At 39.4% G+C, this 16,950-nt stretch overlaps 1 protein-coding gene across 3 annotated transcripts; it reads right to left on the bottom strand.

The window, feature by feature from the left end:
- Positions 1 to 1,722: 1,722 nt before the first annotated feature.
- hnrnpdl (heterogeneous nuclear ribonucleoprotein D like) lies at positions 1,723 to 9,898 on the bottom strand. Of its 3 annotated transcripts, XR_506394.3 has the most exons (9): positions 9,682 to 9,898; positions 5,297 to 5,465; positions 5,046 to 5,207; positions 4,213 to 4,344; positions 3,989 to 4,103; positions 3,527 to 3,694; positions 3,154 to 3,248; positions 2,678 to 2,782; positions 1,723 to 1,990 (listed from the first exon to the last, which is right to left on the bottom strand). XR_506394.3 is itself a non-coding variant. In XM_003221172.4 (8 exons), exons 1-7 carry the CDS (start codon positions 9,798 to 9,800, stop codon positions 3,178 to 3,180), a joined length of 936 nt encoding a protein of 311 aa, XP_003221220.1. In that variant the 5' UTR covers positions 9,801 to 9,898; the 3' UTR covers positions 1,723 to 1,990; positions 3,154 to 3,177. The 3 variants fall into 3 exon arrangements, 2 of the variants coding, with proteins under 2 accessions (XP_003221220.1, XP_062837619.1); XM_003221172.4 differs by lacking the exon at positions 2,678 to 2,782; XM_062981549.1 differs by having other exon boundaries at positions 1,723 to 2,782.
- Between the last annotated feature and the right edge of the window lie 7,052 nt (positions 9,899 to 16,950).

Consider the following 16,950-nt stretch of genomic DNA (forward strand, 5'->3'; position numbering starts at 1 on the left):
TCAAAAATAGTGTGCTTTTTGGCAAAGTGTGTCTTCTCAATATTACTTTAATGTTTTAGCTAATTCTGTAACTGTGAAACTTGTGAAATGTAAATTATCACTGGAAAATGGTAGGGTGGGGAACATTACTCTTGGCTTTACTTCGTCTGGCCATTTTACCCATTCTAATAGTCTTAATGTTTTATCAAAGGCTTTCATGGCCGGGATCACTGGGTTGCTGGGAGTTTTCCAGGTTGTATGGCCATGTTCCAGAAGCATTCTCTCCTGATGTTTTGCCGATAACTATGGCAGGCATTCTCAGAGGTTATGAATGTTAGAAACTAGACAATCTGTGGAATGTCATGGGTGGGAGAAAATATCTTGTCCAGAAGCATGGACCTCACGAGTCACAACCTAAGAATGCCTGCCACAGATGTGAGTAAAATGTCAGGAGAGACATGTCAGTCTGGCCTCTGTATACAGATACTACCATTCTACAGGTTGGAAGTATTAAAAAAATATCCAGAAGGAAACCCTTGATTTTGCCATTTTACACAAGGAACACCATTCTGCTATAAGTATTGAATGTATCGGGATCAATTCTGGTATCCATAGATGGTTGTAAAACCAAACTGGTGGATAAAAGGGGCCCACTATACAAGATAGTTTCCCTCCTGCTATTTCTTCATAAAACCATTTCAAGATACACAATTTTTAGATTAGGGTTTTTAGTAGCAATACTTTTTTTCACTAAGCACTACCCGACAGCTTAGTATACTTTAAAATACCGATAGATCACATTTATTCAGTTAACATATACAAGAAAGCATTAACAACCCCACCCATGCATTCAATATAGTCATTTCTGAGAGAAGGTAATCTAGAACCTACTTCCTTACATACTTGTTTTATAGACTTTAAAAATTGAACTTACTCCTGTTGTCTTCATTTGTCCTTTCTGCAGTCCATAATGGCCCTCAAATACATGCTTTATTACTCTTAAGATACATGTCCAGACTTAGAACAAGAACAGAAAAAACAGGGATTGGGGACCATTTTTGTGGCTGAGATCTTTGAGAATTTCTTTAAAGTTTTTTTATTAAACTACCCCATGGGGACAGAGGGATGATCTCACAATTTTAGATTTTGTGTCATTTTAAGCCAAAAGAGGTATTTTTTTACAACACAAAGTAGATTTAAGTTTTCCATCACTGTTGAAAAGGGGCATCAAAACATTGGGGAAATAGGAACATTGTTATCTGTGATACACTCATTTCCTTCACCCTCATTACTTCCTGGAGGTGTTATAAAACATACACCCAAGTGTGGTCTTCCAAGGTTTTCTAGGTAAAAAGTGACCTTTAACCCCAGCCCAATAGCCCACCTTTCTATAGAACAAGGTTGCCCCAGCCAATCATTTTCAACCCTAAAGTTAAGTTCAGACATTCAAGCAGTCCTTATCACATGCCATCCAGGACCGACATATGGACAGGAAGGCTCGGGTCAGCTGGGTAAAATCTATTTGGGAGGTTAGCCTGAACCTGTTGAACCAAATAATGATGGAATGCAGTACAGAACATAGTTCTTTTAAAAATATGAAGCCAAGATGCATATACAATCAGCTCACAGTGTTTTTCTAGCTCAGAGAAACAAAAATGTGGTACAAAGTCGCTGGGGCACACAGGTCTTTTTATAAATCCTATATAACAGTAACAAATGTTCCCAAAATTCAGAAGGCCACAATCACAGAAGGTAAGTTTTTATTTGAGTCATTCAACAAGAAAATTATACAAATAAAAATTGTATAAACACATGAACACACTGGCATCATAACACAGATGACAAAAGGACAAAAGTAAAAACCATAAAGAAAACTAGCCGGCCACTATGTACAGTTGGACACTCGTGTGTCTTATACTAAAAGTCTTTTACAAAATAATCTCATGTCATGAAGACCACCCTCCAGTCACTTCCGATGCGCTGCAAGATGGCTTTGCTGTAGCGTCTCTACCTAAAAACCAAGACAAAATAAATATGAGACCTATGCAACATGTACAAACGTTTTTAAAAGGTCCATTTTCATGAACTTCTTTAAGTCCTCTATTTATTCCTCGCTTCACTGTTAAAGATCATATGCATATAAGTCAACATGAAATATTTTCAATGACCCAATTACTTCCCATGCCCAGATGAACCAGTTCAGCTCAAAGGATGGAGCTATGTCAAAGAACTGTAGAAACTCAGCAAACAAATTCTTGGTTTACAAGAAACCAAGCTGCGGAAGAGCCTTTCACGGCTACAACTGCTACTAGAAAGAGAAAAAATGGCAATAACCAAGAAAAATTATTGTTAAGAAGGTGATCAAAATAGAAACTGCTTTGCATATGATCTTTAATGGTTCCAGATTTAAAAGTTCGTTTAGGTTTGTAGATTTCACTAATAGCTATAAAAGAAAAAAGCAAGCATTAAATCTTAAAGAACGAACACTTAAAATGAGGTTCCACAATTGATATACAACACTAAACAGAAGACCAAAAATGATTAAGCTGTAAAGGCATTTATGCACTTTAACTCCTGTAAAAAATCATTTTAAGTTAAGACACTTAAATCTTCAAACAAGATTTTTAAAAAGAAGCCAAAGTCTGAAGTTTTCCACTTTAATCTTTACGCTGGTACATGAAGTTGGAAGAGACCATACCACAGGACAGCGTTTTCTGGTGTATGCCTTGCGCTCTGCCTGCAACGTGCGACCCCCAGAGATAGACGTGGTCAGGGTGACACACGGCCTGCAATGAAGTTCCCGCTGGCGGGTACAAACAAGGTATAATGTCAGAGTTAGAAGACAACAATCTTGTTTTGCTTAAGTTGTACCCATTTCAGTACTTTACCTGTTGGTTAACACTTCAATTAAGTTTAATTATTCGTTTACACCACCTGGCACACAATGTAAGCAAAAAAACTCTTATGTTTATCTGAAGTACTAAGGACGACGAACCACCTTTTACAGAGTTAAAGATCTATAGACACTTAAAGCAAAGAATTTTTAACACACATTTTAAGCGCACATTAATTCTTTAAAAAAATCAGCTATACAAGAAAGTGGTTTTTATATATTGTCTATTGATCTTTAAATTAGATTAGACATATGAGGTGAAATTTTCACACAATACACACCTGTTGTTTCTCCAAGTTATTTCTTTAATATGGCTGGTAGTTGTTTTGGTGATTTCCTCCTCCTCGGGATGCCTTTCCATATGTGCTTTGCTGTCCTGTTAACAAGACATAATGTTCAGTCTTGTGACATCATAGAAAACTGCTTACAAGGCATATACACATCCCATTCCTTATATCTAAATACATAAAGTATCATGTGTTGACATACAGAATTCCCTGCACAATCTGTTTATCATCTTTACTTCCCAGAAATATAGCCTTAGTTTCACATTTAGGAAAAATCACCACCTCCCAACCACCCACAGATCGTAAAGCTCTCTAAGAAGAAGGTATAATGGTAGTAACATTTTATGTCAAGTGAAAATATTCTTACCACTGTAGTCAGCATATCCCTGTCCATAGCCATAACTTGGATAGTTGTATCCAGAATAATCATATCCACCATAACTACTGTAGCTTTGATCACTGTAAGGACTGTTGTAGCTTCCATATCCCTGATCATAATAGTTATTATATCCTTGGTTCCAACTTTGGCCTTGACCTGAAATGAAGCAAACACGGGCAATCAGAAACTGATTTACACAAAAACTCTGCCTTATTACTTGATTTTCCAATTTGGTTCTCATTTAGCTACTGCAGATTGCTACATTTAAAATAATGTTACATCTTGCTTTCTCCAAAAATAACACACACCCTACGAACATGGGCAGTAATTTTCTTTGCACTGATACTCACAATCTGCTCTCAAACTCAAGTGGCAACTTGCCTGTTTCAATTTGTTTATAGTGATGAATTTCAGCAGTCAAGAGGTGTGCTTCCAATTCTACTCACTTACCTCTGCCACGGCCTCTTGAGCCACCACGTCCGCCAGATGAAGCACCTCTGCCTCCCTTCTGTTGCTGTTGCTGCTGCCTATATACATCTTTGGGCTGTGCTACTTTGATCTCACACTAGAAAGAAACAGAACACTGGACATGAATACAAAGTATGTGAAACACTTCCGTTCTTAATTATCACTACTTCCACATGACACACACTTATAAAACAAAAAAGACATACCTTGCCAGAACCAATTTGATGGTATCTGCTTTCCAACAATTTCTTCACTGGTTCTTCATCAGAATATGTGATGAAACAGAAACCCCTCCTTTCATTTGTCTTTGTGTCCATGGGAAGCTCAATATTTTCAATCTAAAATGCACATTAAAAATGGAAAATTAAGATGATTCAACTCAAATTCCTTGTCACACATCACCTTCTCAGTTTTTGCTTCCAAACTCATTTTCTCTCCCTCGAATATGAAAGTCACCTTGCAATACCTTTTTGCCTGAAACTGTCTCCAACTTCTACATACTACCAACCTCATTCCAAAATTCAAAATGCATCTAACCCTTAGCAGTAATCCACGTAATCAAATTTTAGTATGTACTGCCTAATCACCCTTGCTTTCCTTTTTTTGTTTGCATCTGTCCCTTCTTAATCCCTGATTAATGCAAGTCATTGGAACAATCAATTAAAAAAAATACACATAGCAAGCACATGCATGGTAATGAGGATCATCACTAGGATTTCTACTCTACTTGGAAATATAAGCATTTAAATGAATGCAGCACAATTCACACACGCACACCCACAACTTAAATGGGGCCCCCGCATTACTCCCATTTATGCTTAATGTTCCTTTGGCTCTCTTCTACTACAATTCCTTACTCTGTTTTAGAAACTTACAGATCCTCTGCACTGAGAAAAGTCAAAGTCAACAAAAGTTATTCCAAGCGGTCCTTAACACTTTTGAGAGCCACTATTTTAAATAATCCTCTATGCTATAAAAGGACCCCCAACTGTAAACTCTACAAGTAATGCTATACAAATCATTACCCAAATAAACATACCTCTCCAAAACCACCAAAATACTCTTTTATTTGTTCTTCAGATGTGTCTGGACTCAATCCACCTACAAACACTTTTTTGGGTGGTTCCTTCCCCTTCAGAGCTTTTGCCCTTTTGGGATCTATTAGTTTGCCATCTAATTTGTGTTCTTTCAATTCCAAGACCTAAGGAGACATTGAGTTCAAATTTAGCTTCAGTGGAGAAAAAAATCCACACCCATATTTAGAGATGACTATGGACACTAGATACATACCTTCTCAACACTGGCAGCATCTTTGAAAAGCACAAATCCAAAACCTCTTGACCTCCCTGTGACAGGATCAGTTTTAATCGTGCAATCCACCACCTCACCAAAACGAGACAAATATTCTGTTAAATCCTTTTTGCTTGTATCCCAGCTCAGGCCTCCAATAAACATTTTGCTGCAAAGCAAAAAAAAAAAGATTTAATTGAGTTACACCTTCTCAAAGCATTATTTATGAAGCAATATATCTGGACTTTTCAAATACAGTACTCTCGATCGCCTAGCAAACAAGGCACTTAGCATCACATCAATGCTACTGAAATTACTAAGCCTGATTACTACTCTCACATTATGTTCTACAAAGACAAGCAAAACCTGTCATATTTGTGGTTCCAATCACAAACAGTAGTAGGAATATTTAATGGCTTTTATTGCCAGTGAGAATATCATAATTCAACTGATATTTTTCATCAAAATCTAAGTAGGGGAGTTGAAATAAGGGTAAGCCATAAGATACTGCTTTACTTTATTTAAAATGCTGCTCCCCCATCTGTAGAGCAGTTATATTTACTTTCAGCAACATTTACATGAATATCACTGAATACATATCTGCAAGATGATTATTAAGTTCATAAAATGGGCATTATGACATTCAAAATAATATAAACCCAATGCTGACAAAATACTTTTTGACATCAACAGAAACAATTTACAATAAAAATATACTATAACTGCTAACCAAGAGATTTCTGTGTCCATTATTATATAATGACCTTTTCCTATTCAAATGCTTTTACAAAAAGACAAATTTATACAGCTTTTAATATACAAAGTTTGAATACTGATGTTACTCTCTGCCACACATACTGGAATTATTAAGCATACTTATTAGTTAGTTTCTGTTGAACCTCTACTATGAAGCAACCACAGGCTATTCTGATTTAAGATGGTTTAATTTCTATTTTCTTACGAGTCAAGGATCTAATTAGGGCAATGAGAATGACTTTGCTTGAATACAATAGCTTTGGGGCAACATATAGTGTGTAACAGTTTTCAGCTTTGAATACTTAAAAACAAGCAGCAATTTAGAGAAATGCAAAAAGAGACAAACACACGTCAGAAGTGGTAAAATCTTTTTCACCCTTGTAGATACATCAGACTCCAAGACAATTGACATCTTGCACGGAAATACTTCAATTGTCCTCAAAATACTTCAACTACATTCTTACACAGATCATGATCACTCCTGGATTTGGAACAAGAAACTTTTGGACATTATAAAACAGATACAGGACCAAATCATCTTGGACCTTTCTCAATGACTAACCCAGCCCTACAACAGACATCCATGTCGATAAAAAGAGGAGGGGGTATTAATGTGGCAGCATCTTTAAAGATTAATTAGTTTCTATTTTAGCATGAGCTTTTATGAGTTTTATCCAGGAAAACACATTAAAAATAAAAAGAATTTAGTCTTATAAATGTTGCCACATGACTTGTTTTTTAACTTTCTATTCTTCCTACTTTTTATGTTGCAACAGACTAATACGGGTACTTCCTTGAAAATACTATAATGGCAGATATGATTTGAGATAAGTTGCCAAACACAACAGGTTTTTAGCTAATTAAGGATTGATGGTGCCTGAAACATTCTGAAACAGGATAATGGTATCTTATTTCAACTACTGGTAAGCCACTAATTTTCCACTGATGTCACGCTTGCAGCACTTCCAAGTGGGTAGTGGGATGTTCCATCTTGATGAAAACCATGAAGAAAAATGCAGCCAGATAAATGCATTATTTATAGAACAGATAATTTCAGGAACTTCAATTCATTTTTACCCCATCCTTTACTGCAGCTTTACTAGGCAGACTGGTTAGCCTGAGGGCGCACAGATCTGTGCCATTCACATTGAAGACACCTCTTAAAACCTAAACTTTCAGAGTTATGCTCTCCCCCTCGCCTCTCCTCCAGAGGACTTTACTCACAGCCTTAAATGCTCCCCCTCGCCTCTCCTCCAGAGGACTTTACTCACAGCCTTAAATGCTCAAAAACCATCAGATACTATCTGATCTTGGAAGCATAACAGGTTCAGCCCTGGTTTTTACTAAAATGGGAAACTACCAACAAATACCAGGTGCTGCAGGCTATATATCAAAGGAAGACACTTGCAAAGCCACTTCTGAATCTTAATTCATAGTATAATAAAAACCCCAGCCTCTGGAGCTCTCTCCCAAAGGAGATTAAAATGGTCCCACACTCCCCTTTCAGAAAAGAACTAAAAACTTACCTATGCTCCCGGGCTTTTGGAGAATCAAACATTTGAATATCTAGCTTTCCACAAAATGAATGGTCTATGGATAGGGCTTTAATGACGGATATGGTAATTTTTAACCTATCAACCTGGCTTTCAATTGCTGGTGTGATTTGTGTTTTATTGACTTGTTGTTCTGTTTAGTTATAACTTGTTTATATTAATTATTTGCATTTTAATTTATTATGCATTTGCGTGACATCGAATGGTTGCCATCTATGTTGTAAGCAGCCTCCTCAAGGGGAGGTGGGACGTGGTATGAATAAGGTTAGATTGCTAAATTGATTGAATATCCCCCCCACCCAGAATTCCCTTCTGAAGGAAATGAAAATGGTCCCCCCTCCTTGCCCTCTTTCAAAAAGCAGTGAAAAACGTTTCTGTGCACCCAAGCATACGGAGAAGCAGATGGTTAAGGCTTTAAGAAATATGAAACAGAACAGAAATATGGTTTTAAACATTATTGGCACTATTCCATGTGGTACTGTGTTGTATAGTTTAATCATGATTTTAAGTGATTGGGTTGCTGTTGTGTTTTTTAAATGTTTTATTGAGTTATGTATACATGTATTTATTTGTTGGTGTTGAATACTTGCCTTTTATGTTAGACGCTTCAAGTCCCCAAAGGGGAGATTGGGTGGGATACAAATAAAGTTTCTTATTATTCTTATTCTTATTATGATTATAAAATGGTGCCCTTTGCAAAAAATGGCAAAAAGCAAAGTTTGCTTTTGGGGACTTTTAAAACACTTTCAAGTTGTGGACGTTTAAAACAGATGGACACAGGCTATTCACAGCAATGGAACTCCCTGGAGTAACTTAAAGCTATCAAAAGATAGCAATAGCAACTGAAGCCAGAACTTAACACACGGTTTGCACGTGGAACCTTGGGAGGGAAAGTCCTTAGTGCAAAAACAAGGACACACTTTCTGTTGAAATTGTCCAGATGCTTGTGGATTTCAATAACTTCTCTGACATGATAGTTGTTAAGAGTGGATTCCCTCAGGCAGGAAGCAACTAGGCTTTGAAGCTGCAAGTCCATTCAGTGCTAATCAAGTTGGCCAACTGCAACATTCAGAATTGCCTCAGGCAGACAAGAGTTCTTTCTCCCACCCTGAACATTCCAAAGATATATAAACCCAGTTTCCAACAAACCTCACAACCTCTACGGATGCCTGCCATAGATGTGGGTGAAACATCAGGACAGAATGCTTCTGGAACATGACCACACAGCCCGAAAAACTCACAGCAACCCAATGATTCCAGCTATGAAAGCCTTTGACAACACATTTATGTTTTGCCTGTGAAGCAACTGATTGGAAACATTATTTCCAAAGCTAATATGTTGATGCTTTTTTTACAGACAATAAACAATGCCTCTTTAGTCAGTTGTTGCCATTAAAAGCAAAGTATGTTACACCACTTGCCTGTTGGATATTAGGCAAGTGGGGTGTATATATTTGTGGAAAGCCCAGGTTTGGATAAAGAACTCGTTTGTTTGAGACAAGTGTGAACGTTGCAAATGGCCAGCATGATTAGCATTGAATGGCCTTGCAGATTCAAAGCCGGGCTGCTTCTTGCCTGGGGGAATCCTTTGTTGGGAGGTGTTAGCTGGCCTTGATTGTTTCCTGTCTGGAATTATTATCGTTATTGAAGTGTAAATGCGACCCTTCCCTTCTTTTTCCACACCTACCTGGGATGGCCCCGCCCATGAAACCCAGAAGCGCGCTCTCATCTGAGCCAAGTCTGAAAAACTAAGTCCCGCCCACTGCGCTGCTATAGGCCGCCGGTTACGTCATGGTGCTTTGATAGACATCCTCCCGGCCCCACCCACTGAAAAAAGTGAAGAAAGAAGCCGAGACACAAAGGGAACCGGGGGGAGGAGCGAGCACTTCCCAGGAACAGCCAAGTCACGTGGCGGCTTCGAAAGAAAAGGCCTTCTTGACTTCCCCTTTCCTTCCTTCTTTCCTTTTACTGTACTTTCCTTGCAGGACAAAATGGCGCCTGGCTAGACATTCCCCCTCCCTCCCGCGGCTGTTCCTTCAGCGAGGCTGTTCTGCCCATCTGCCTCCCCTCTCCTACCCGTCATCCTGCTGGTTCTTGCTGGCGTTTATTTTCGAGCCTTCTGCAAAATCATCCTGGCCGCCTCCGGAGCCCGCGTTGTTGTTATTGCTGCTTCCATAGTCGGTATTGTCCTCCATGTCGGGAAAGGGGGAAAAAAGCGCGAAGAAACAACCGGGGAGGGGGGAGACAAAACAAACAGAACAAGCACGCTCCTCGAAGCAAGTGTTAAAATGGCGGCCGTGCCTGCGCCGGGTTTATGTAGCAGCTCGGTCGTCCAATCGGCGCGGCCCGGCGGCGCAGGCGCAGTGTCATTCCCTCGAGGCCTGGGTGAAGGGTGGAGGGATTCCTAAGGTAAAGCAGCGCGCCGCGGTTTGAAGAGTAATGGCGGCTCCTCACTCGGAGAAAAAGCGGCCAAGCTCGCTCTGTGGCGCCTTTTTTAACCCTCTCAAATGCTTCCTGGGAAATGTGTCCTGCTGCATTTAGCGGGAAACACTTCCCCACCCTATTTAGTCAAAATTAGATTGTATTATTGACCTCTTCAGGCTATATCTCACAGAATAATCAAAGGACAAAGCTTGTGTGCATTGAAGCCCCAGAAAGCAAAGTGTCACTCGCTATCTCAGGCTCCTTCCACACAGGTGTATACAATCCCACCTTGAACTGGATTATATGGCAGTGTGGACTCAGGACCCTTCTACACAGCCATATAACCCAGAATATCAAGGCAGAAAATCCCACAATATCTGCTTTGAACTGAGTTATCTGAGTCCGCACTGCCATATAATCCAGTCCAGTGTGGATGTTATACAGCTGTGTCGAAGGAGCCTCAGTTAGTATTTTGTAGCATTTTGGAATTCTGGATTAAACATGTTCAATTTGCACTGATATTCCAGACTTATAATGGCTATTTCTTTGGGTTTCATTATCAAGCCGCTGTGAGTCCTTTATTATCTATCACAAGGAAGGTTGGATAAAAAGCAAATTAATAAAATAAATTGGATTCAATTGTGCTGAACCAATTCTTAGTGAACTTGGGGTCCTTCCACATGTTATCGAGCAAATTTAAAGAATCGCGGATACTGAGATCTGGACAGCAGTGAGATCTGAACCACGGATAGCAGAACTGCAGAGTGCGGATACCGAGTCCTGTTAGGCCGGTGATCGGTACGGGCAGTGGACCACCTGTAGATCCATGCAGAAGCTAAATCCAATATTCCCCAATTGAGAAGTCTCACCAAGTTGAAGAAGAAGACACTGAAGTAGTTTATTCAAGTCAGCTGATTTGGATGCCAGCTTGCGGTAAGCCGCAGAAGAGAGCTGAGATACCATACACTGCAAAACATAAATGTTTATAGACATAATTTTTTTGAACTTCCCGCTCTTACCCCAGCTGAACCCAGCTTCGCCGTGATTGGCTGTGCTGTGTTGACGTCATGACCAGCTAGGGAGGATTCCCTGAAGAGGTGGGATTGCGGTGCCCGCCAGCCAATCAGACAGCATTCCCCGCTTCCGATGCAGATTTCTGCTCTCCAATGGCTGACAGGAGGCAGGCTGGTCCAGGAGACAAAGAAGTGCAAAGTATGTACTTTTGAGTGAATCACCATTGTCCCAGCAAGGGACAGAACAAAGAGGGGGCATCAGGGTCTTATGCATGTTATGGAAAGTCTTTTGTGTAGATGAGGGACCCATCGGGGTGGGTTGTGCACCCATAGTGCCCATGTCCATTGTGTTCCTTGCAGATCATTGTCCAAGATGATAGGATTAACAAATCCAATCCTGGGAAAAGGGGAAATGTCCCTTTGAAAGACAGAACATAACTTTTCCGGCGTCGAGGTATTTATTTATTTATTGCACTTATATACCACTTTTCCCATCCCTAGGGGGACTCAAAGTGGTTCCCAAAATAATCAGTGGCAACATTCAATGCCTTACATATCAAAACAACAACGACAATAGATTAAAACCATTAAAATTGTAAAACCATAAAACAACAGTCACACACAATACATAAAATATTTAGGCCTTACACAATAGCCATACCAGGTGATTAATGTCTTTTGTAATGTCCAGATAGAGTAGAGTCTCACTTATCCAAGAATCACTTATCCGAGATTCTGGACTATCCAATGCATTTTTGTAGTCAGTTTTCCATATATCGTGATGTTTTGGTGCTAAATTCGTAAATACACTAATTACAACTTAACATTACTGCGTATTGAACTACTTTTTCTGTCAAATTTGTTGTATAACATGATGTTTTGGTGCTTAATTTGTAAAATCATAACCTAATTTGATGTTCAGTAGGCTTTTCCTTAATCCCTCCTTATTATCCAAGATATTCATTTATCCAAGGTTCTGCCGGCCTGTTTAGCTTGGATAAGTGAGACTCTACTGTAGCTGCACAAATGACAGGCAGTCCGAACACAGGCTCTTGTTGTCTTCTATGCAGCTGGGTCTATGGGACCAATAGGGATGGATTGGCCCCAGAGATGATGGGTGCTTGAGTCCTTTTATGATTGAAATGATGCCCAGGGAAGCTGCTGGGCCATGAGGTGCTGACGAGAGGTCACCAAAGTCATGACCGGTGGCATACTTCTCCAAAGTTTTATATAAAACATAAAACAATACATTACATGCATATGAGGAGTCCTTGGATACTGTGAGGAACCCTGCAAATGTGTGTCTGGCTATCCACAGGGGGGAGACTGGAGTAAAGGGGTCACATTTGAGGGTGCAGGAAAGAAGGAAAGATCACTGTGATGGCCATGGGACCATAGTAAGTAAGTAAAACTTTATTTATATACCATCCCGAAGGGACTCAGGGTGGTTTACAAGCATAAAAACAGCAACATACATTACAATCAACACAACACACACATTATTGAACAAAATTAAAGACCTATATAACTCATAAAACAGTGAAGACTATAAGAATCAATCACAACAACCAGAAGGAACAAGAATACATAATCAGATGGGTTTACATGAACCGTTATTAGGGATAGATGATCCTTGAACAGCATGTTACTGGGGCCGGCTGCAGGAGGAAAAAGGGGAAGAGAAAGTCACAAGAGTCAAAAAGATACAAAGAGTCAGGGATAGAGGAGAATGCACTGCAGTGCATGTTTGTTAAAGGGTTACTTTGTAATAGATTAATAATCAAACAGGGAAAAATTGTTGCTAGCTGGATTGCAGTTAGCTGCTGGGCTCTTCAATACCTCCAATCATTCACAAGACCAATTCCCGCAGGACAGCAGGCTCTCGATTTCCGCAGCTCTCTCTGCCGTGACTTCAACTATACTTTGAATAACACAGAGTCTCACTTATCCAACATTTGCTTATCCAATGTTCTGGATTATCAAACACAGTTTGCCTCCCACTCGAATCCACAGCTGTTTCTCTAGGCAGCAAATATTGAACTTTTTATGGATTTAATATCTGACAATGTTGTTACTGTAAGTACATTTTATGCAGTTCTATCTTAATTTGTAGTCAATTTGTTAGTAGCCAATATTTTTAGTCAATGTTTTCAATACATTGCAATATTTTGTGCCAAATTTGTAAACACAGTAATGACTACATAACATTACTGGGTATTGAACTGCTTTTTCTGTCAATTTGTTGTAAAACATGATGTTTTGATGCATAATTTGTAAAATCATAATGTAATTTGACACTTAATAGGCTTTTCCTTAATCCCTCCTTATTATTCAACATTTTCGCTTATCCAATGTTCTGCCAGTCCGTTTATGTTGGATAAGTGAGACTCTACTGTAATTTGACCTGGGGAGAGGGGGTCATACTCAGCCTCACACACAGACCTATATACCAGAATATCAAGGCAGAAAATCCCACAATATCTGGCTTTGAACTGGGTTATGTGAGTCCACCCTGCCATATATTCCAGTTCAAAGCAGAAAATGTGGATTTTATTCAGCTGTGTGGATGGGGCCTTCGATGAGCTGCTGTGAGTCCCAAATTTGGGGGGGAAAGACAAGATATTATTATTGTTGTTATCATTGTTGTTGTTTCTAATAGCAATAAGCTTCAAAGTACCCTACTATATATTGCTTTCTGATGGGAAAAGCAATGTACCATCAAACCTCAACTGTTGTTGATTTGATTATTCCCAATATTCATATATAGTGAAATGTATTTATTTATTTATGTATTTATCATGTCAGAAGTGAATTAAGAATACATTTATAATGTATAAAAAACCACAAATGAAGTTAAAAACTTGGCACGAGACAAAATTTCCTTTGACCAGAAGCTGGCCACTTGGAGTGCCTCTGGTGTTGCTGTAAGAAGGTCCTCCATTGTGCATGTGGCAGGACTCAGGCAGCATTGTAGTAGGTGGTCTGTGGTTTGCTCTTCTCCACACCCGCATGCCATGGACTCCACTTTGAAGCCCCATTTCTTAATATTGGCACCTGCAATCAATGAGAACTCAATTCCACCAAAGATAGAATTCTGCCAAATTTGGCACACAGAACCCCCATGACCAGCAAAAAATACTGGAGGTTTTTGAGGAAAATTCACCTTGATTTGGGGGAGTTGTAGTTCACCTACATCCAGAGAGCACTGTGAACCCAAACACTGATGGATCTGGACCAAACTTGGCACACATACCTGATATTCCCAAATTTAATTACTGGAGGAGTTTGGGGGGAACTGACCTTTCTTTTTGGGAGCAATCGTTCTTCCATAACCAGATAAACCGTGACTTCCACCGATAATGGATCTGGTCCAAACTTGGCACACAGAACCTCCATGACTAACTCAACCTACTGGAGGAGTTTGAGGGGACCGATTCACCATAGTGTGAGTTGTAGTTTACCCTACAGCCAGAGAGCACCCTGAACTCCATTAAATTGCTGAGGTTAACCTGGCATGATGTCAGGTATAGTTAATCCACAACCTTATGCATCTTGTACAATTTTAAAATTTTACTTTCTCAAATAACCAGGGCAATGCCGGGTACCCAAGCTAGTTATAACATAAAAATGGCATTACTCGAATAACACACTACAATATAATAATATAATTATGATAATATTATTATTACTGTAAATAGGATAAGAAAAGGATAAGAAAACTGGCCAAAATCTATCTGTACCCTTGTGATCAGATTGCCTTGCATGGCTGCGTCTTCTAAATTTGGCACTTCCGGAGTGAAACTTTTGTTTGGTTGACAGCAGATTTAAAATAATAATAATACAGTAGAGTCTCACTTATCCAAGCTAAACAGGCTGGCAGAACCTTGGATAAACGAATATCTTGGATAATAAGGAGGGATTCAGGAAAAGCCTATTAAACATCAAATTAGGTTATGATTTTACAAATTAAGCACCAAAACATCATGTTATACAACAAATTTGACAGAAAAAGTAGTTCAATACGCAGTAATGTTATGTTGTAATTACTGTATTTACAAATTTAGCACCAAAATATTACGATATATTGAAAACATTGACTACAAAAATGCATTGGATAATCCAGAACCTTGGATAAGCAAGTCTTGGATAAGTGAGACTCTACTATAGATATGAAACTCTGGTATATGCCAGACAAATCTTCTCCAAGTGCCAAATTTAAATGTTACAGACATTTCAGAGAATTTGACCACAAGGGCAATGACAGATTTTATACTGTTTACCCATTCTTAACCAACCTATATAATATTAGAATATTATTATATTAATGACATTATTATAATTATTATTATTATAGTGTATTATAGTATTGATATTATTATGTTATAATGTATTGTTATACTTCTTATATTATTTTAAAAATAATATCAGCCAGAAGATGATGAGTCTGTACATAATACCTGTATCAGTATTTGAACAATACATCTTAAATGATATATTAATTTAATAGACTGCTGCAAATGCCCACTCTTTCCCCTCCCTCAAATAGAAATCTCCCTTTGCTTGCAATGAAGAAAATGGCCGCTTGTGTTTTATTATTATTACACAAAAACAGCCCCTCATTTTTGCCCCTTTCCCGCTCTTTTAATTACTGCAAACACATCCATTCTGCAACCTTCTTGCATTGATTGCAACAGCATTTTTTTCTCATGGACAGAGTAGTATTCTTGCATTTTGCATGAGATGTCTGTGTATTCAGATACATAGATACATGGAGCATTATTATTTTTACAATGTAAACTCTCAGCAGGGAAATGAAACAGAAGGTACCAAGGTGAAGAAGTAAGTAGAAAAGATTAATATCAAGAATGGATGAGGTTAAAGGGAGGGAACAAAGTCTCTCCCATTGGATTGGCACTTACACAATAGAGCCATTAAAGGAGTTGTAGTTTTACAAGGTCTTTAGCAAAGGGTGCTGGCAGGGCCGTAGCCAGAAAAAAATTTCGGACGGGGTTTTGAAAATTTCGGGGGGGGGGGGGGTTGAACCCCTAGCACACACCCCTTCCCGCTACAAACCTGTCAATATCTGCTTGAGATAGTGCCTGGAGGGACTCTTAATGTTTTGCATCTCATAGACTTAGCATGGGGATTTGGTTAACCAGTTAAAACTTGAAAAATTTCGGGGGGTGGGGGGTGGGGGTTGAACCCCTAAACCCCCCCCCCCCCCTCGCTACAGGCCTGGGTGCTGGTGCCCCTCCAAACTAGAACTCCCAGGATTCCATAGCACGGAGCCATGGCAGTTTAACGTAGAGCCAAACTGCATTCATAGTGGTGTAGATGCAGCCTTTAGAAAACTACCAATCCTAGAATTTCATAGCAGGGAGCCAGGGCAGGGAAAGTGGGGGTTAAACTAGATTCATTCTAGTTAGATGCACCCCTTGTAAAACTACAAATCCCAGTAGTCCATAGCATGGAGCCAGGGCAGTTTCAAGTGGGGTTCAAACTGCATTTATTCTAGTTAGCTGCAGCCCTTGTAAAACTATATACTCCATTAGCAATGCAGCCCTTGGGAAACTACAACTCCCAGAATTCAGTGCATGTAGCCCTGGCAGTGAAAGTGGTGCCAAACGGCATTCATATTGGTGTAGATGCATGCAGCCCTTAGTGTTGGCCCCATTTTAGGAGGCAATCCCTGGCAGTGAGACCAAGGAGAAGCCTGTTGGCAGAAACCCAGGCAAGTGATTCGCCTGAGCTGCCCATTTTGAGTGAGTCCCTGCTATGGCAAGCATACAGATTAGGCCCAATTGAAATTACCCAGCAATCAAGGAGAGAAGGTGATTTTCAGACAAGGAAGATTTTATTATCTGCAGATAAGATGCTAGCTAGTGATTCATTCAAAAAGTAGACAGCA

The sequence above is a fragment of the Anolis carolinensis genome, chromosome 5, assembly GCF_035594765.1.
Source record: "Anolis carolinensis isolate JA03-04 chromosome 5, rAnoCar3.1.pri, whole genome shotgun sequence".
Classification (NCBI taxonomy): Eukaryota; Metazoa; Chordata; class Lepidosauria; order Squamata; family Dactyloidae; genus Anolis; species Anolis carolinensis.